Here is a 21632-nt window from a genome sequence, read left to right as displayed (position 1 = left end):
AATGCAAATTACCTTTCTGATGCAAGATGATCTTTAATGGAAATTTCAAGATACACCCAAGATCTTGGTGGTAACAGCACCCTTTTCATTGCACATGACATTACGAAGTTCTGCATTTTATATGTCTATATGGAGGATTTTAATATTTTTCTCCTTAGAAGTATTTTGACATGTTCCTTTATGATATTCTATTCTGTTTATGCATAAAATTTCTGCACTACAGCAAAATGCTTAATAATTTGACCTGTACAGATCCAATGATTCGGTAAATGTTCTTAATTCCATAAAGAACAAAATAGAGCTCTAGTTTTAGTGTAAAATCCTGTTCAGCCTCCAAACCCATAATAGTTTTACTTGCATGTAAGTACTTTGTAGCAATGGAACTATAATAGCTAACTTACTTAAGCTACATAATAACACACATATGCACATTTATATTTTTGCTATATTTTATGCATAAAAGAAAAATAATAACATTTTTTAAGTTGTCATAAAGGAGTTCAATAATATTGTTAACCTAAAACACATTTAGTCACTCTAAAAATAAAGTCTATGGATATTTATATACTTCTCTTCATTCTTCTTTACTTTTATAGTGTGGGCAAAGAGAATCACTTCATTATATTTAGATCAGGTAGGGGCCTATTTGGCTCACTTTAAGTAAACGTGCTGCTGAGTCTGTCTAAAATGTAAAATTTCATGCTTAATTATTTTTAAAATAACCCTTCTTGCTTTGCTTCTTGGCAAGTGCAAGTGTCAGCCTATTAATAGTACTTTGCCTTGAACAACAATCATCTGACAGTTGTCTAGATGAAAGATTTGAGGTTTAAGTCTTTGATAGATCTATACTACATAATTTTTCACCCCTGACCATAAGCCTTTGCACCTTGTATCCTTTGAAAGCTTTAAAGTTAGTCTCAAAAGAGATGATGGAGTTCCTGTTCTAAGTATTAGGGGGAAAACAGTAGCTCTGCTTCCTTCAAACTAGGAGACTTCTGTTATTCTCTCAATTTATTACACAGTAGTCTCACCTTTATCACTTATTCTGTACATAAATAGTAAATTAGCATGTAGAGGAAAGCTAAAATAACAGTTCTGCATTTGATGTCACAATTAGTTCAACAGTTGTGAATCAACTCAGACTTTATTATCATTTGTTCTGTTGAACAAGAAGACAACCACATTTCCATTACTGGCTGTAGTTTAATTTTTCTAAGTTCTCCTATGCAGCTTCAAGAAACAATGTCAAGAGAGCTACAATCCTCTTGAAACTCAGAATTTATCATGGCACTAATAAAACAATTCAAGACCCGTGGCTAAGGAAAGGAAGTAAATGTTGCTATAATACTTACAAAGTTCCAAACTCTATGTCACTACTAATGAATTCTTCCAACAGGCTTGTATCCACCATGGGATTTTCCAAGGCTCCATGGACATCTTGCCCTAAGGTTAAAAGTAAAAAAGACAGAAATTCAGAGGGAATTGTCAGTATTTCAGAATAAGTGATGCTGCTGATGGTCCTACACAAAGGAAAACCAAATCTGTCCTGTCTCATGTGTAAAAAAAGAATGATGCTTCTGGTTTAATCACTCTGGGAAAAAGGATGATGAAAAATGCAGAGTAATTAACAATGTGCAGGGGCACTGCAGATGACAGTGCAGCACCAGGTAAACACCACTGAATGCATGGCATTAAGGCTTCAGGGAATTACTCCAGCAGAGGGATGAAGGACCCCAGTCTGCAACTGAGAAAAAGGGTTTTGAAACTTTTTTACATTGAGGTCTAAAGGTTTTTTGGGTTGAAGCTCAAACACTGTCTTACACAGATCCACTTGGTGCATTAATGCTCACAAGTACTGCAAGTGAGTTTCTGATATAAAACTCCATTTAAAAATCCACCATCTGAGTTTAAATAAAGCCCAAATAAAGCTCAAAAAATGTTTGATTGGTGGCTTCCTTTTATTCTGCCTAAAAAACCAGCCCACTAACATGTTCAATGTATTAGCAAATAGAAAGGTTCAGTACTTTGTCCTTTGTTGCTTAGTAACTGAAGGCTATAAACAGATTTTATGATTATAAAGTTTCCGGAATTCATGACAACTTTTGTAGAAAGTCAATGGGCACTCATTAAAAAACCCAGCCAAGCAGCCCTACTCTGCAGGCTCCCCGGGTCTGCAGCAGGCCTTCCATAAATGCAGGTGTGGCCAGTCAGAATGCAAACAAGATAAGGACCTTGACATTCCTGCTTGAGCTGCAAGTGCCTCTGTCCCACTTCACACGTCATTAAATAGACCAGCCCACACAGCCAGAGATGTGAAGCTCTGCCCTGGAGTCTGACACCAACCATGTCCCTCCAGCTCAGCAGCAGGGTGTGAGAACACAACAGGTTAATCTCTGCCTCTGAGCCAAGGAGTAGTTACTGCCTTTGGTGCATTTGCTGTCTTCTCACTCTGCTACCTTGCATAGGACACTTACCCTAATATATCTTCAGTTCCTTTTCTGATGTCTGTCTGATGCTGTTCCTTCTTGATCCAGTATTTAGAAAGGACGTTCATGCAAGCAGAATCTAAAAATCTACCACCTTGCACAGGACTCCCTCAGTACATAAATCCACACTGCTAATAAATGTTTCCCAAATTTCTTTGTGATCGTAGATTAATCTAGGTATTGTTTACTTTTGGTGCTGCAGGCTTCATTTTGACTGCCTTTCACTGAGGGATAGCAACTTGGAGGTGTGCTACTGATAGATCCTTGCACCTCAATTTACTGATGTTGTATACAGAACTGTCCCACGCACACCACAGAAGAGATTCAATAGGTGCAGCCCACTAGCTTATCTCAGCAAAACTGCAACGCACAAATTCTGGAAGCAGCAGCAATCACTCTGCAAAACCAGACAGAGAGTGCAAAAGAGCCTGACTTTCCTTAGCAGCCCTCCTCAAACCTGTTGGATTCTCATCTTCTCATTCTTCATGTCTGAATGTAGGGTCCCCCTACCTTGAATTACAAACCCGTCTCCTTTTACTAATGTGATCCACAGGAAAACGATTCTATCACCTTCTTCTTTCACCCCACCTGTTCTTCCTGTTCAAACCTCCAAACCCTCACATAGAATGATATACTTTCATTACTAACTTCAGGCCAGAAGTCAAATGCAAAATGTTTTTCCTATACCACACACCAAGAATCCTTTATTTTGACCAAGATCAGGGACAGGCTCTTTTGAATCAAAGAATATAGCTTTAAATCAAACATGAACAAGGCCTTTCAAGTGGACATCCCACAGTTCAGAGATCAGCTCTGTTGCTAAGTGATGATAACAGAAATATCTATAATTTTTGCTTAATCTCTCCACTTTGTATGAACAGCTAAATGGCAAGGAGGAGAATGAAAGAATAAGCAGTGCTGGGAGAGGAATGAAGTACACTAGGAAGACAGGCCACTGCTAATGAATGTTTATGACACAGGAACACGGAAGAGTGGGCACATTTTGCTACCCTGTAGAACTCTGTGAATGTACTTTTCAGGTTAGTGGCATCACATGCTTGTACATCTGTTTCAGCAGAGGACCTGTTGGATCATATGCAGATTTATTTTAATTGGTGGCATCCATTTCACAGGCATTTGATCACAGTAAGTACTTAACAGATATGGGCACCAAGCAAGACAGTCACTCACCTGGATGTTACATGCTTGTAAGAGCAGAGAACTAACTGTTCTCTAACTGTGTGTACGTGGCAGGACAAGCCCTACAGTGGGGCCTCTGTGAAGCACAGAACTATGCACCTGCCTAAGAGCTGCTGGAGGATATGTGCAGTCAACAGGCTCAATCATCAGCTGGTGCTCTGCTTGCAGTTCACAGTTTATACTGCAATGTGCCCAGATGTCTCTGGAAGAGTCTGCACTGAGTGACACATTCACGTTCGGTGCCACTGTGCAGAGGACTACCAGCTACCCAACAAACAGATGAAGATGAAAGCACAAGGTGGTACCATGGCACAGGGTCACACACAGATATTTGCAGAACACACACTGCAGTCACAGACTGCATATGATTATATATTTTTCTCATTTCTTCTTTATCTTGATACTTCTGCTGTTTTGTCCCCAAGTCTAAAACCAGTACTACTACTGTCTTCTGTTTCCTGTCCATTCTCACTTAGCCTGTCCCTAATACCCTGCCACAGGCCCCCAAGGAGAAGTATGAACTCCAGCCTACTAATTTGGCAGTTACTCTTTGGCAGACATCCCCTTCTTTCCTCCAGACATGAGGCTCCCATCACCTGGCCCCCTTGACTCTATGGTCCTGTGACCAAGCCTCAATCCCTGAAAAACCTACCTTGATCAATTCTCCCAACAGTTTCATGTAGCCTTATGCATATCTGCATTTAAATCAGCTGCCTCCTTTTCAGTGGTATCTAAATGGAAAGTGAAGGATGGGGGACAGAGAAATAATATTGACTAAAAATCAATACTAAATTAATAATTTTCTGACATTAGAAGAGGATGCCAGGAAGCTCCCAGCCAAGTCCGGCAATCTGTAGTAAGATCAGTGGTAAAGTACCAGCTACTTTACACTGGAAACAATCCTTGTATACAGCTCAAGGTGTAAACACAGCACAGAGAACATGGTCAGTGTTCAGTTATTCTAGCTGAACAGACAAATTCATGTTTGCTACAAAGCCTTTCAACTTGAGGGATATGTTTCTACTTAAGAATTAATAACTAGAATTTCTACCTAAAGACACTTTACCATGAAAATCAGAAATTTTTTTTTTACAAAAAGAGGCTTCAGCACTTTATGTGCTCCACTATACAGGCTCAATGGTCCAGCTGAACCTCATTGACTTACACTAAGCTAAGTATTACTTCTTTCATGGTAATGGACTCCGAGACTGGTTGCCATTTAAATTGTGTACAAAAATCCAGCTCAATTTGACTGGAAGTGACCTGCTGTCATTGACACAAGCTGCAGAGCTACAGGGTTATAAGTATAGACCAGCTGCAACCAGCCAGGAGGTATCAAAGCTTAGGTTATTCCACTTCAGTAATTTGGTTAGTCCAAATTTTAAGGAGTGAGTCTGCGTTAAGATATCCCTTTTCCCCCCAGAGTAAAATTTTCTATAGAAACAAATATTACCATCAATATTTTATGTTTTTCATTTCATATTTTATTCCTGTTTCAAACTCTCATCCTTAAAATGGTATTTGGCACCTCTGGGGTTTATGTGTTTTGTATTTTAAGGGCATGTTTCTTCAGTGGCTTCATTATTTACCACAAACTAATCTATATTCCATGTTACCCATGCAGAAGTATGAGTATACAGAGAGGTGATGATTCCACTAAGGAAGATATTTCCTTAGATCACAGCAGAGACAAAACACATGCATTTCAGACACCTCAAAGTACCTTACAACAGAAAGGACCAAGTTCAACAATTTAACTAGGCTGACCTTCTACCAGGTCTCTCTCATTGATAACATCAGCAAGAACAGATTGTTCTGCCAAATACAGGTGGAAGAGCTAACCAGGAGCTCTGACCTTCCCTTGACAAATAGGAACTTACAGACTCTAAAATGTAGAATGTTTTAATTGTAAATACTCATTTCAACAAGAATAATAGGAAAAAGCCTGCATCAAAGATGAAATAGAAAAAAATTCGAACTTCCCAGCAACACTAGACAAAAGCCGCTTACTTGAATGAGAAAAAGCCATGCTCAAATCCCAGAGTCATATCTAATCTAAAAGGTCTATCAACTATTCAAAGAAGTGATTTCCAGGAAAACAAATATTATCTCACTTTCCTTGAAAAAAAATAAACCCTGTTTCAGACTGTCCCCTCTCATTACTGCAGATGCAATTTTGTTCTACTAGTGAGTGTCAAAACAAATATGCACTGTAAGGAGTGAGAGCACAAGACAGAGGGGACTCTTTTTGTTCATGAATTTCAAATAATTTTATCAAGCAGATCTGTAGATTCATTAACTGCCAGCTGATGCGTTTGTAAGCCAAAACTGAACCACTGAGGAACCACTCAGTAGCACCATTCTCCACTTGATATTGCACTTTCCAGTTTGTTCATAGCCTTGAAAAACAATGTTCTAACACTGTTATGACTAATCACAGAGACCACCAAATCAACACTAACAATTTATGACTCTTGCTTCATGAGGTTTTGCCTCATTGCTGCATTACAAAGCCAGCCCACAAGCCGTAGTGCTAAGCTGCAGAGATGCCACTACTTAAAACTGGCTTTGTACTCAGTAAGTGTAACCCCTGCTTGAAAAGGGGGCTAACCACCTCTTCAGCTTGCTCCCTTTTCAGACTTACCTATGGTTTATAAAAGCAAGAAAGCCTACTCCATGCTGAATGAATGATTAGCTCTTGCAGCCTTGACACATATCCATGTCCAGATAATGAAATTCAGCCATCTAACAGCATCACTGCATGCTGTATGGACTTAGCAGACCTTTGTGACATTCTAATGGAACACAGCAGAAGCACACATTATGGAAGGGACATGACATCCTAAGATGTTTCCTTTTTCCTGTAATTAAAAGGAATCAACAGGGATTCTCTACCCTTACACTGGCACACACTAACAGAAGACATTCTAAAAGGAGTTGAAGTAATAATTATATAATTAAAAATAATAATTCTCATTAAAGAGCTCATACAGCTAAAATCCTTGCTACATCTTCCACCATCAAAGTATCATTGTCATAAAAATCAACAGAATCTAGCCTATGCTCCCCTAGAAAGTCATGTTTTCCAAGAGGATTCCTAAAAATGTGCTTTTCTGTAATATAATTTGTATTCAACACTATTTTGATATTTAACAGCTATGCAATGCAGCAGTTGGGAAAAAAAAAAAAAAAAAAAAAAGCCTAATAAAAACAAGTATTATGCTGCTGAAAGCAAAGCCAAAAAAGTTTGTTAGCCTTTCAACTCCATGATGTAAACATTTAAGGAATATGGCGTGAATTTCCTACCATCTATAAACAACACATTTTTTTGCTAGCAGTCCTAGATTGTAGCTCGCCAATTTAAATTTCTTGGCTTAAATGTATTTCCCTGATCAATTTTTTAATGTCTTAGCTTGAAATTAAAATTTAAAAAATACAGTTGCCTCCTCTCACCCAGGCTAACAGAGGGACAGGGGAAAGAATAATACAGAAAGAAAATCACAAGAGTGATTTTCCCAAGTAGGTAACTTGGTAGTTTCCCAAGTTACTTTGAGATCAGTGAACACCTGCATTTGAAAATAAATACAAGAAAAGCAGCTTAGAACAGTTAACATATTAAAAACAAAAAGCAAAGTGTAAACTGGAGGGAGAGAAAAAAATAGTAAACATCAAAATAAAAGTAATAGGTTTTTGAACACATTATCAGAGAGTCTAAAAATGCAGTTTTATTATGGAATCTATTAGGAAGTTAATTGTGTAGTAAGAGAAAGTGATGAAACTAACTGCACCAGCTTGAATGGAAAAAGTCCTGAAGAAAAAGGCAGGACAGATGATCCCAGCCAAAAGACAAAAATATCCAGGTTTAATTAACTCCTCAGAAGGTCCTAAGGATACTGACACAATTAACATTTTACCAGTTACAATCAGGCCATTTTAGTTAGTGGAAGGAAAACCCGCTTTACTTGACATGATAAAACTGAGAAGGAAATGAGTTTAACCACATGAAAATCACTAAGATTTCAGAAGTGTTACACAGCAATGAGTCCTCAATCACTCCCCAGTTTTTCTTCAAGGCAATTACCTTGCCCATACTGCAGGCTTTGTTGCATGTGCCTTCCCTTTGGTATTCTGACCAGAGAACAAAGAAAAAGGCACTGGAGCACATCTGTACTATTTGTAAGCATTCTGGTATTGTCTTCTACAATATCTTAGTGTAAATACTAAGCTTTGGGTTTTAGAGCACTTTTTCTTCCTCCTTTCTTCCTCAATTACCCCTGAACAATTACTGGTTTTGCTGCCACTAAAAATTAAGGCATCTCTTGAAACTAGTCTTACCTTCAAAGAACTGCTGCAAGGCCTCATTTTCTCCCACCACATCCATGAAAAGCCAGAAGTGTTTTGCTGTCCTACTACTTGAAGAGCTCCTTCTGGGACAAATGCACTCTCTTCCAGATGATTATAAACATACCAAGGAACACATCATGTTTTTGTCAGAGGTTTCAATTACTTTGTCCCAGCTGATCTCATTCCTCTCTAACTAGAGTCAGGGTTATACTTAGGCTTCATGTAAAGGACTTAAACTTCACATAAAGGAGATTTCAACAAGGCTTTTAAGGCAAGATGATGCGTGTTCTAGCCAGTCAGTAAGTCTAATGTTCTCGTTTTAAGGACCTTTGGTCCCAGTACTAATTACACATGCGCAAAGAAAATGCAGCAATAAAAATTACTTATCTTGTCTTTGTACTTTCACACAGGTCATGTAAGTAGTATTATCAATGAAAGCAATAATAATCAAAAATGCAAGAGCAAAGCCGTCACTGGTAGGAAAGTAGAACTATGTTGTTACTATTAACAAAACAAAATCACACATTAAACTGTTTGTCTAAGGTAACATTGGAAAACATATGGGAAAGCAGAACATGGAACAAATCTCTATTAAGGCTAGCAGTAAACTCTACTACACTTTCTCTTAGTTCATCTTTAAACAATGAAAATCGGCCATTCTGTCACCACTAAGCTAACAGGAAAGAAACACTCAAGTAATTTGAGCAGACATCTAAAAGAGGCATTTTGTTATAACAAAAGTTCCAGTGAAGTCTGGCATTAAGACATTTTTGGAAGTAATTATATTCACCAGACAAGTAGCTGTTGTCCACTTTTTTACAAGCCCCAGGCACTCAGTGACAGAGGTCTCTCATGATAAGCAGCTCATATGAAAAATATAGAAAAGCATTTTGGATTACGGGCATGAAGACAGAAGTCAGCCAGCATTTACAAGATGTTGATGTAGTTGAGCCAGTCATTACTGCTGAGATGCACTATATGGGGTACACCTTTGTACAAGAAATCACCTCAGGATAGTACATTTTAGATACTACCATGTACAGAAAGGACCAATCTCTCTGCTTAAATGAGCAACAGGATTTTATTTTAAAGGATAAGTCAGAATAGCACCAGCTACTGGCTACCATTTGCCTACTGCTAGCTAATCATGGAAACAGTTCTATCTCACTATCTAAACTAAGGATTAACAAGCATTTAGGAAGCATTTATGAGCCTAACATAAAACATTAATACCCATAAACACAGCTTGTTTTCTAAGACTGCGTAAAGCCAGACTTCCTTAGCATTATTGAAAGGATAAACAATCCTTTCACAACTGCTGGTAGAAGTTTCTACAACAGCAAGTAGTACCCAGTGACAGAAGACTGAGAAAAGCATTCCCTCAGAACTAAAATTGCCCAAGTTGAACCTACATACTCCATTACTAATAATATCTAGGTTCAGTTTTTTGTTTTTACCTTAACATTGAAATGTCTGGTCAAATCAAACACTTGCAAAGTGCTTTCACATATATACAAGCAACACAAGCATGGCATTACATTTCACTGCCCCTTCCACTGACTTTTATGAAAACAGAGAACATTGCAGAAAGACAATGATGAATACTGTTGATTTTGTTCAGCATCAAAGAGATCTAGTGAGATGCCTCCTTGTTAGAGAAACAGCTGTATAAGCTCACTTTCTAGTCAATTTACCTGTCAAAGTTTTAATCTTGTGTGCAACTGATCAAGACTGAGATCCAATGTTTTTCAAAACAGGCAAGTCTCTTACATACCCACAACCACGTTCCTTGTAACATTGTCAACTATCTGCTTTAACTGAGACAATGCCCAGGAAAAAAACAAGTGCCAAAGAAAAACTTCCAACAGAAAAAGCATCTCTAAAGAGGCCAGGCCAGGATCCTTTTTTTGAGGTTCTCTGACACCATTTTTTCATACACACAAATTGTAACATTATATGGAAATTATCATCAACATATTAAAGAAATCACATAATGGAAATTTCTGAGTTTCAAGAACAACTATGGGGAAAATCATGTATAAGACATTGAAAACTGGAAATCCCAGAAGATTAGGGGGAAAAAAAAACTAATTTAAAGGAATGAAAAAATTCTAGTGAAAGAGAAAGTTTTTAGCAGTCATATATGGGTCAAAATAGATTTCTAACCAAAAAGCAAATAAGATAATTTTATTGTTCCTTCATATTTGGGAAGCACCTTTCCTTAAAGAGAAGATACTCAAGTTTATTGTGCTGTGACTCTTCACTATATGTGTTTCTCTTTTTGCATATATATTTTTAAAAATTACAAGTATAGGAAAGCAGCACTTCAAACAATTCCAAGTTCTCCCAGCTGTCTGTTAACTGTACTGGTATACATGCATAGAGAGCTACATAGTGTACCTAAACACTACAATGAAGAAAATACTAGGCATTTATTCACTCTTCATAAAACCAGTTTTATGGTTTGGAGTGTCCTACTGGGGAGGTTCGCATTCTGCATCACAAAGAACAGAAGACAGAGACTGTTTCAGATTAACACTTTAATCAGAAGGTTTGTTTTTAAATGTAAATTACAATCACTAATACACTTGCAAGTGCTTACCACATTTGTTCAACTAAGTATTATATGTATGCATATACAGCATAGGTCAGATTAAAACAATCACAGTACTTCTTAGTGCCATCTGCAAATGGAGAAAGATCTTGGACCCACTTTGTGGAAATAAATATCAAGTGACAAAAAGAGGTTCAGCAATTTTAGTCATGTATATTCAATGAAGTCCATGCATGCGCACGAGAAAAAAGTTTTAGAGCTCTTCCTTGTAATAGCCAAGTTTTGCTAGTGACATCTCTCGTCTCAGCTGCATAACTTCCCAGAACATCTGATCCACTAAAAAAGACAGAAATATCATTAAATATATCAAATTCACATTTTATTTCTGCTGATGTATTCAGATTGTCTTACTCTACATGAGTTTAGAGGAACCTCATAACAACCATCTGGTAAAACCAGCATTAGTATATGTAAGGGCTAATTGTACTTGGTTATGACAAAAGTTGTTCAAGCACATATTCTAAACATTCTAAATGAGAGCTGTATAAAAAATTCCTCAGATTTTTTTTTAAATGGAGAACAGAACTATATCAGTACTTCTTGTCAGCTTCAATTAATTGCAGCTTCTTACTTAAGCTTCCCTGCCCCTTGACTCATTTTCTGTGAATCTAAAAGTCTATAAAAAAAAAAAGTAGAGCTTGTTGAATAAGAATTGTTTCACCAAAGAATCTGCAATTTTGTTAGAATTTTGCCTTTCATAATCCTCCTTGTTCCCTTTTTTCCTACAGTAATCTACTAGCAACAATAAATAGGGTGGGAAAGACCCTTTTTTCTTATTTCATTTTTATCTTTCCAAAGGCGATAAATCTAATGCACAGCTTAAGCTTCTAGACATCACAGCAATACAAATCAAAATCATGGGGTATATAATTATTCAAGACAAAATTTCCATACAGTCAAAATCCTGATATAGAATGTCTACAAATATCATTAACCTGAACAACAAGTACAAGGTCTTCCCTACCTCAGTTCAAAAAACACTTTTGTAAAAGTGTCCTCTGTCTTAAAAATTATATGGTGCATTAGTAGGATTGCGTGCAGCACATTATACAGAAAATTATGCTGACTGCTGACTGCCTACATTCTTGTGAATGTATTGTTGAAATCCTTATATAAAGCTAGAAATGCAAATACAATGTTCTACAGGTAAAGATGACAACTGAGCTACTGAGCTGAAACACCAAACTTTTTTTTTTTTTTTACAAACTTCTGGGGCAGAATAAATCAATCTGATAGTGCTGAAAATATTTCATTATATGATGTAAAAAACTCATTAAGTTTTTATATCTCAATAGCAAAGTAAACAATTTTTAGTTGAAACTTTACAGGTCCTTTTGGTCAAAGCAAAAGCCTTTTAACTACAAACCATATTAAAACTTAAATGATACATTTTCAAGATCTTCAATGATACTAATAAATCAGTAAAAATGACAACCATCTGAAGATTTTATTAAACACAATTAAGTATAGAAAAGAGCTGAATTTCTGGTGAATTCCATGACCCTTTAACATTGGAAATTAGCAGCATTATTTTTTGTAATTAAGTCTATCTATCACCTCAGAAGTATTTCAGGTTAGAATTATTTGGGTGTAGCTAAAATCCTGAGCTCTTGAAATTTGGAAACATCAGGAAGAGATGACTATAGGTGAGATAGCAAAGCAGGGCTAATTCTAGCCAAATTCTTGATGAAGCAAATCCACAAAGACTTGAAAACTGGAATAATGAAATGCACAGACATCCATAAATATTACAATGTTAACTGGTTTACTTTACTTTCAAAAATGCAACTGAACTAAAAAAAATTACATTTTCACAGTGAAAATAAATATTTTAACTTACTATTGGCATGGGGCTAATAATGCTTTTTCCACTATCTGTGCTCAGTGTTTCTGGAAGCCTGAGTGATATGACCCATTTCAAAAAAAATTTGGGCTGAAAGCCATTTGGCAATATTCTTTGATCTGGACAGGAAATACAATTAAATCAACTGTGTGCAGTTTAAGCACAAATAAAATCATCTTATTTTTCTTTTATAGTGATAAACAGGCAAAATGGTCTTGAAAATGAAGACAAAGCTACGCCTCCAACACACAATATATTTTTAAATTCCAGAATCAAGTGACTGGGTGTACCGCAAATATGTTTTCACAAACATCTTCTATATGGACATATGAGAACCACATAGCTAAGCTAAGCAAATTTCTGAATTACTGTACAGACACAGTTTAAAGAGGTAGTTGTTGAATATTATATTCTCACATGACCAAAGCAAGTGGCTAACAAAGGTAGGGAACCCCCCCCCAGACCACAGCCTGAAGCAATGGTAGTAAAAAGCACATTTCTCTTTTGGGGTGGAGGGTGATCAAACCTAACATTTATAACCATAGCCCTAATCAAGATTTGGCTATGCCACTGCAATGATCTCATTTCTCAGCTGCACTCAGATGAATGATTACAGGTTTTCTGTATATATAAAAGGTTACCTGTTTACATTTTGCAATTTAACTCAAAATATTATGTTTATTACCAGTTCCCCCTGAAAAAACAGTCCAACAAGAACAGCTGTCTCAACTGCCACTGCACAAAACAAGAAGACATGCCAAAACAGCAAGCTAAAGAAAAAATGGCCCAGACCAAGCCAAACTGAAGTTTCTTGCATCCAAAATACCTCCACATTCTGTGAATGAGATTTAATTTTTGACCACTGTGTGGAAAAACTGTGACTAACTCCCCTAGTTAGATTTTATTTTAACATTTCTTACTGTATAAGGGTTTTTTTAATGGACTGAAAATCAATGCATTATAATTTGTTGTTTTAAAAACAAACCTTTATTGGAGAGTGAAATACCAACATATTCTCAAAATTACAACAATGATTAACTGAAAAACTAATGTCAGGTCACAGATAGCAAGTTTGTTCCACAGGGAGCAACTTTTAGGAACAGGCATTATGGAAATGTCTCTTTACATAGGTCAAATACAATTTTTTATACTCACCATCTTGCTGCTTCAACAGTCCTTGCTGGATGTATCGAATATATGTAAAGAAGTTACACACAGAAGTGATCTAAACTCATAAAAATAATGATGGTTAATGTAATTTGTATAAGGGGATGGAAAAAATAGTTAAATAACTACTACACAAAATTAAATAATAGTAAATCTACTTACCCTGTAACGACAAAAGGGAGAAATGTAGTAATAACTGCTTGAATCTCCCAATTTGATTCTATGCTTGCATGACTTACTTTGTCCACTGAGAGCACATTTCCTACAAATATAAAGGTCACATGATTCAATAAACCAATCTGACATCAATGTCTAAACATGCACGTGTGTTTATGGTGTTTCAACTGCTTCATATTGGCACAGATAGATGAGTCTCTACTTCATTTTGCAAGCTGCAATTATTACATTATGTTGTCAATTTTTTTAGTTTCACAAGGCCTAATTTAATTTCAATACTCTGCGTTATGATGCTTTTTTTCATTCTAAAACTTTCTTCAGCTCTGGGAATGCACTTCCATATTCACTAATTTAAATTGGCTTGACAACTCCAGCACAGTGGGATTCCTTTAATTAACTCCTTATATGTCAAATAAACATATTTTAAATTATCAGTTGATGCCAACATTTGAACAGATTTTTTTTTTTCAAGTTACACTTGATATTGTATTTCATCCAAAAAAAAAAAAAAAATCAGCCTCACAGAAGAGCAGTCAATTCTCTGAGATGCATTTTAAATCTAGTTTTGCATTTATGCCCAAACTGAGATCATATTTTACATTCAGAGTATAAAATCTTCTGGGACAAAGGAAAATGGACCATCTGGCAGTAATTCTTTCTGTTACCATTACAAAAGGTGAGTAAAATAATCAATTTTACTTCTTGTGTATTGCAACTATGCAGTATTCAGGAAAGGTCATTAGTCACCACAAACTGTTCCCAAAAAAAAACAAGTTAGGAAACCAATGAATTTTTAAAGATGAGAAGAATTTGATTTATTCGGAATGTCTGTATTACAGCCTCTCAGCTGAACTGGGTTGTCATGGCAACCACTGTTTCATTAATTTTAAAAGCTGCTGGCTCTTCTTTCTCCCATTTCTACCTCATGAAATTGGGGAGTCTAAGAACAAGCTGCCTTTCAAAAGTGAAACAAAAATTACTAAGCTTCTGTGGCTCTGAGCAGTGGCTCATAGGCCCTTTTAAATTGCCTGCAGCTGGTCCACAGAACCATATAAAACAAGAGAAAATGAAGTGTGCATACAATTTTCCATAGCAATTTATGAGGACTGACAGCATTTCAGTGATACAAGAAACCCTAAAGTAGCTGAAGCAAGCTGGACCACAATTCAGTCAAGCTTTTGTCAGCAGACAAACTTTCAATGCTAGGAAAATAAAACCCTTTTTTCTTCTGGTTATGTAATTGCCTTCTCTATGTTGTCTTCCATCACACCAGTTAAATGCTGAGGGTTCTTGCTGGTGACTTGGTTCCATGGTGTACAGCACGCACAGCTCAGTGCTTTGTTCTCCTTGGGGACAATTATGTGAATCTTTTGGGAAAACCCCACTGTGTTTTGTTAAGGCAGCACTCCCTGCACACCATTACAGTTACCATTCAGTAATTTCTACATATTAAGAACCTTTCTGTACTACCATCATAGCTTTCTGTCCTCCATCCCTCACTATGATACTTGGGCTGTTACCCACTATTTAATGCATCTTTTTACCCACATACAAATGTACAACAAAATTACTTCTTTGAAAACATTACTCTAGCTTTTGTTATTGCTTATTTTCAGTTTGTCTATATTAGTTACCCATTTAAGAAGATATTAAGTTACCCATTTAAGATATGCCCCAATAAAAAAAGCATTTTGCACTGTATAAAAATAAAATCATGAAACTGCTACACTGATTCAGTGAAAACTGCAACACCTGCTTCCCATTCAGTGCCAGTAATAATGTATAAGGCAAAGCACAACTGCTGTCAAATTACACTTAAATACTGCAGATTCCTTACCTATTGCTTATCTACAAGCAGCAGCACAGGAGTTTTTGTTGGTACAGAAGAGTTGGAAAAGGGAGAAAAGAATTTGCCTGACCTTTTGGTGTACCTAAAATAACTAAATTACAACTTGCGCATCATCTCAAAACATGAATCTCTATCTTGCCAAATATTTAAGGATTTTCTCAGTTCTAATTTAAAAATTATCCTGCACTGGAGAAAACAGGTTAAAAATCTCCAGAAATTTCTGAATTATGCAGTTGGGTCTCCTCTCTGCTACATCAAGATGTAGCAAAGTGCTTGAATCACAATGGCTTCAAATCCATTTATTAATTGTTTTTTGATGACACATGATTTGTTTCAGTGGTTTCTGACTGTCCAGGTTTTCTACTGCTTTCAGGGAACACAGATTACAGTGGCAGATATTGGACAGGAATTCCATACTCCTTGACTAGCTCCATTACTGGTGTGGGCCCTTCTGATGAGAGGCTGCTACAGCTCAAAGAGTGTGTTCTAATGACAAGAGGAAGTTGAAAAAAAATTTGATTGCTTGAACTCTGCAGGCTAGAAGGGATCAAAGGCTAAATCATAAAACACACAAAACAAATTTTCATTTTATACAGCTTCTTTAAACAGAAAATAAAGATTTTGAGATGTGTCAGTTGTAGTTTCTCTTCCACTCAACAGAGGAAAACAGAATAACAAGTAATGGCAATAAGAAAGAAAAAACTCTTAGAGTCAGATGAAAACATTTTTATGAAAGTTTTCCATTGTAGAATTGAGCTCTCTCAAATCAAATATAACAGAGTAAATTGTCAGCTTGTCCAAAATTCCTCCAAAAGAAAGGCGAAGTCTTTCTCAAGATTTGGAAGGCTTCAGATTAATATCCAGACTGACCTTGCTTTCTTACTCCAACATCCATTAAGGCATCCTACAATCCCTTTCCTTCTCCACATAATCAAAGCCTCAGTGCCTCAAGCAAGTTCCTCCCACCCAACTTCAATGTTTGTATCAGTACCTGACAACAAGTCTTGCTTCACATTTCTCTAGGACCATTCCAGAATTTCTAAAACAACCTTCCTACCTGTCATTCAAGCATAGTTCCAACTCTCTTTCAACTTCATTCCCACTTACATTCCTCCTGCTCAAATTCAGAGGATTAACTCTTTCTATATTTCTCAAATATTTCAGCTGCCTTTGTCAGTGTCCTATGTGTGTCCTGAGTTTTTTTATGCCACAAGTACTCCAGATGTCATAAGCCCAGACTGTACTATTTCAATACCTATTTCTTTCATTATGCTTTCCAGCTGAGAGCCCCCAGTTCAAAACCATCAGGTTTAAGTATCACAATGCTCTTCTCCAAAGAAGTGAATGTTACTTTCAGGGTCAATGCATCAAAACAAGCAAAAGTCAAGCTCTCCCCTAATTATAAGGTTTACTCTATATTAGGGTTATTTTTTAAGTTTCATTTATTAGCTGCTACTTTCCCACAAAATTTCTAACAACAATTTTGAAGTCTTAGATTTTAAGGAAATTAAATTTAAGATACACAAATTTGACTGAGGTAATCAGCTGATAGCAGTTTTCTCAAGCCAAGAGAACTCAAATGAGTCAAGAATATCCCCCTGTGTCAGCTCAACATACTTTGGTCCCCCACATTCAACTGCAGAAGCTTTCACAAATCGAACAGGTTGCAAGCCAACAGGTTCAATGCTCAGAGTGTTGTTTTCAACAGCTTCCAGAACAGCTGAGGCCAACTGCAAAAGAAATTTAGAAAGCAGTTAAAAACAGCTCTGCTTCATCCAGTGTCTCAAAGCAGTGACATATTTCTTCTTCTGAAAAGTTAAGAACATGGGGCGGGGAGAAATCAACCCACAAACAAAAATTCTATTACAAATGAGACTTCACTTTTATCATGAGCAAGAGGTCCCATTTCCAGGCTCCTGTTTAAATTCTGCACTACAAATAACCCTGCCTTCCCTGAGGCAACCTAACTTCCTTTACAGCCAGGAATGTAGTGAAGCATGTTTAAAATGCTAACTGTATTTTCAGCCTTTCCTCATACACCCAAATAGCACATGTATTTGTACATGCTATGCTCTTGTCAGAGACTGAATATGGCACAAACTTCATTTTAAAAAATTGGTCTAATTTTATTGTGTTCTATGAAAAATACAAATTTATACTGCATACATCTTTATCTTGAATAAAACAAGTGTTATGTCACTATGTTTTCAGCTAAAAATAGCTTTAACAAGGTGTTCAAACAAGGAAGACTGAACAATATGTAGAAAAGCCAGATGCAACTTTCAAACACTAGCCTACTTAAAGTGCAACTTCGTTCAGGTTCTTTATGTTCACTCCTTATAATCAAAAGACACTGGAAATGTGACCATTTTGCTTGATTGGACTGAACATTTGTCCATGACCACTGCTTAAAGTTGCAGTCATTACTTGATTTTAAAAAAGGTGCAACTTACATTACTAATGAAATTTTGTGCCAAGGTTCTTTTCTACTAAGTAGTAAAGATATTTTTTCTATTGTACTTTAATTATTTTAAGACCAGAATGTTACTATTAAAGTAGTTCATATGAAATACTCTCTCTGCCCTCTCCCAAAAGCAGAATACTACACATACACACAAGAGGCAACTGAGGGTTAATGTAATACTTCAACTATTCACATAACTGCACTTTCACTTATTCAAAAACACAATACATGTGTAACTAATTGTTTGGTTTAACCACATACTAGCATGAATAGCCAAGTAAAACAGAAGTTGGTCACTACACACAGCATTTGGAAACAATAAATGGTATAACTGACAAGTGCTAGAAGCCTCATTCTTCCCTTAAAAGGCAATATAAATCTACAGTACTTATATTACCAACGAAGAACAAAATCCAAAATTAAGTTGCTGCAAATAACAACAGGATGGCCTACTTACATATACTGCAGAAGCAATTTAATTCCCATAGTAACCAAGTAAATTTTTAGTGGGAGAGGTTCATATGATGCTGTGCACCAACCGTAACAAACTGGTATACAATTGACTAAAAGACTGCATGTGTTTATGACCAGCAAGTAACAGTAGATGAAAAGCATGGGAAAAGAACATAACACCTCCTGAAAACAACAGATGAACACAATGAAGAAAATGTAGGGTTTTCTATGTGACGCGTTTCTCTGTGTGGTGTTAAAGAATATCAATACTTAGGACTTTAACATGCCTTGTTCTGATTTTAATAAAGATCTAAGAATATGGTCCCTTTTCTCTACTGGTGGATACTACAAGTACAGCCCATAAATGTTGCTTAAGAACAAGAACTAAGTAAAGCAGTTGAATCTGCAATCAGTTCCATGTTATTCCCAGGACAGGTGAAACACCAGTCTTTCCTCTGTATGGGAGCGTGAGGGAATAGCACAAGGAAAAAAATTTCCTAATTTGATTCCTCTAAAACCATACTGACCAACTGCCCCTGCTGAATCTTAAATCCCAAAGTCTAATTCTTGTAACTCAAACCTCTCTCCAAGAAAAGGCCCAGACTGATTTGACTGATATGAGAGAAAATCAGTCCACAAAATTAAATATATTGGTCTCTACTGCCCCCTATATAAACAAGACACAGAATACAATTTTCAAATCAAATACACTGTATTTGAAGTATCAGGAGGAAAACTTCCATCCATTACAATAAAGAGCAGATTCTAACAGGAGTAGCATTTGAAGAAGTAGACATAAAAAGGCCATAACTGGAAGAGCATAAATGGAATAGAATAGTGAAGAAAAAAAATGGTAATTTCAATGCTCCAGACCAAACTTTAGGACTTCACTGTAAATTGTCACATACTAATGAAACAAAAATGGTTAACTTCATGTTGAAAACAATATAGTAGTCTTTTGGCTCCATGTAACATATTTAAGGGGAAGACATCAGTGAGCACATTTAGACTATTTCCATTACCTCACTTTTGGAGAAAGTTAAACATGGAAAAATATCTTCCCGATAAATTTTGTCCAAGAAAGGACACGTTCTGTCCATAGTAGGCTCATCCTTCCAAGACCTGAAGTCATTGTACAGAGACAGGTCAGCCTAGAACACACAAAAATTCACATATTTTAGTAACATAATTATCACACTAGTGTCTATCATCTGCAAATATCCACAGGTAAAGAATAAGCATTAAAATACTTTCTATTGCAATGTAAAAATTGAAAGAATATGTAAATTGAAAAATGCTAGCATGGTTCAGCTATGAATGCCTTCTTAAATCCACTTTCCTAAGCCTGTAAATCAAGCAAATCAAAACATGATTTTCAATACACAGAGATAGTGCATCTACTGGTTACTACTGCCCACTACCACCACAAGCTAATGACCTTTCCCCCATTTCCTAAGCTTACAGATAGCTTTGAAATACTTAGGAAGAGCCATTAAACATTTTCCATCTTCATGCATCTTCCTTGAAGTATTTTAGTTTACCTCCATTTATTGTAAGTTAAGAAAAACAGAAAAATTCAAAGAAAACAACTGCAATCCTAGACATCTTACATGTTCATGCTGCATTTGACTCCAATATGCTGCTATCCAAACACTAAAAGAAGAAAGACTAACATACTGAATATCCTAAGAAAAGAAAAGAGGAAGTCAATGTACAACTCAGTTAAAAGTACACTGCTATTCTTCACTTTTCATCTTTATGCCAAAACTCTCTCCTATGTCTCCCTGCAACGGAAAGGCAATGATAGTCACTGGGAATGATTTATGAGCCTGCTCCCCCAACAGCTCCTCTAGGCAAAGAGGAAGTGCTGAAATTACCTATTATGTCATGCTCAGAAGAACTGTGTTCTGTGTTAGGAAAAGTAATTGTACCTGCTTTGAAAACACCTTGTTTTGTCATCTCCAGGCTGAGATCAGTTAGGAGCAGGATGGCATCTACCCAGTGTGGTGGTTCAGAGATGGGTACTAGGTTGTTATTAAAAATCTATTTGCATTATGGGGAAGTCTGTCCCACGGGCTTGCTGCCCACTAACAGCTAGAGCACACTGAGGTGCTCCCAGAGCACATCGCCTGCTTTAGAGTTACTTGAGAAAGACCTTTCATGGGCTCCAAGCAGAGTAGGGCTGAGTGCTTCTGACATGTGCTCCTAATCCAACAAATGAAACTAACTCCAGTCCCAAAGGGATATGCAGCACCATTCCCAGACTGGTTTTGACATTCTGCTTCAGCACCTTCAGTCTGCTGAACTATAGCAGGCCTATACTCCTAAAACTAAAATTACAGAAAGGATGTACACCGCAGGAGAAAGATAAGCCAGGATGTGAATTTAAAATTTTGTACAATTAAAGAAAAAACAATACAGACAAGCTACTGAAATGGGGAAACAGCATATACTAAAAGCTGTTTTTAATCCTATTTAAAAGATCAGTATGCTGCTTTGAACCAACCTCAGTCTCTTTTTCATTCCCCCTGTATCACTCCTGAGTTCTCTGCACTTTATCATTCTTTTACATATTTGCTCTGGGGAGTTCTTTCATCATTTTCAGGGAGTTTTGGTTCAAGCTTATTATTTTTCTTCTTTTTCCTTAAAAAGTAACTTACAAAAATTAGACTGCAAAATTTGTTTTTCATTAGAGCCACTTGCATTACACTCAGGTACAATCAGAAACAACTATCTTAATTAAGCTAATCCATAAGTGTTCTGGTTGCTAAGCCACCAACTTCATTGTACAAGTGGAATTCAATAGGTGTAACTTGCTCCCTTAAAGGGAACATTTCCCATAACTTAAACCCATCTCAGGTCTGGCTTTAAAAATAATACAATCAAGAGAATCCAGCAGAAAAACATTCATTTTCCATTTGTACTCTAGAATTCTAGAAATTAAGATGCATTTCCTATTAACTTGGTTATTTGCTAAACTTACTCAATTTTACCTAAACCTACAATTTATAAAGAAGCTGGTGAGGAAAACTGAC

The 21632-nt window shown here is 36.5% G+C and overlaps 2 protein-coding genes across 7 annotated transcripts in view; both read right to left on the bottom strand.

Annotated features, from left to right (window-relative positions):
• The window catches only part of MYRFL (myelin regulatory factor like), a 45084-nt gene extending 34673 nt beyond the window's left edge, over positions 1 to 10411 (bottom strand). The window contains exon 1 of the mRNA XM_085569406.1: positions 1353 to 10411. Coding sequence (XP_085425532.1) covers positions 1353 to 1555 — 203 coding nt within the window. The 5' untranslated portion in view covers positions 1556 to 10411. The remainder of the gene's footprint in view (positions 1 to 1352) is intronic.
• A 140-nt stretch (positions 10412 to 10551) lies between these two features.
• The window catches only part of RAB3IP (RAB3A interacting protein), a 32660-nt gene continuing 21579 nt past the window's right edge, over positions 10552 to 21632 (bottom strand). For 3 of the 6 annotated variants that reach the window (XM_085569401.1, XM_085569403.1, XM_085569402.1), the window contains 6 exons: positions 19620 to 19748; positions 17298 to 17410; positions 13817 to 13916; positions 13643 to 13712; positions 12485 to 12606; positions 10552 to 10920 (listed from right to left, as the gene is read on the bottom strand). In XM_085569401.1, the coding sequence (XP_085425527.1) occupies positions 10888 to 10920; positions 12485 to 12606; positions 13643 to 13712; positions 13817 to 13916; positions 17298 to 17410; positions 19620 to 19748 (567 nt within the window). In that variant the 3' untranslated portion in view covers positions 10552 to 10887. The remainder of the gene's footprint in view (positions 10921 to 12484; positions 12607 to 13642; positions 13713 to 13816; positions 13917 to 17297; positions 17411 to 19619; positions 19749 to 21632) is intronic. The other 3 variants (XM_021544257.3, XM_021544258.3, XM_085569405.1) reach the window with 1 other exon arrangement.

The sequence above is a fragment of the Lonchura striata genome, chromosome 1A, assembly GCF_050655825.1.
Source record: "Lonchura striata isolate lonStrDom1 chromosome 1A, ASM5065582v1, whole genome shotgun sequence".
Taxonomy (NCBI): domain Eukaryota; kingdom Metazoa; phylum Chordata; class Aves; order Passeriformes; family Estrildidae; genus Lonchura; species Lonchura striata.
The sequence above is the reverse complement of the archived record's forward strand: the minus strand, read 5'-3'. Positions and strand labels throughout refer to the sequence as shown.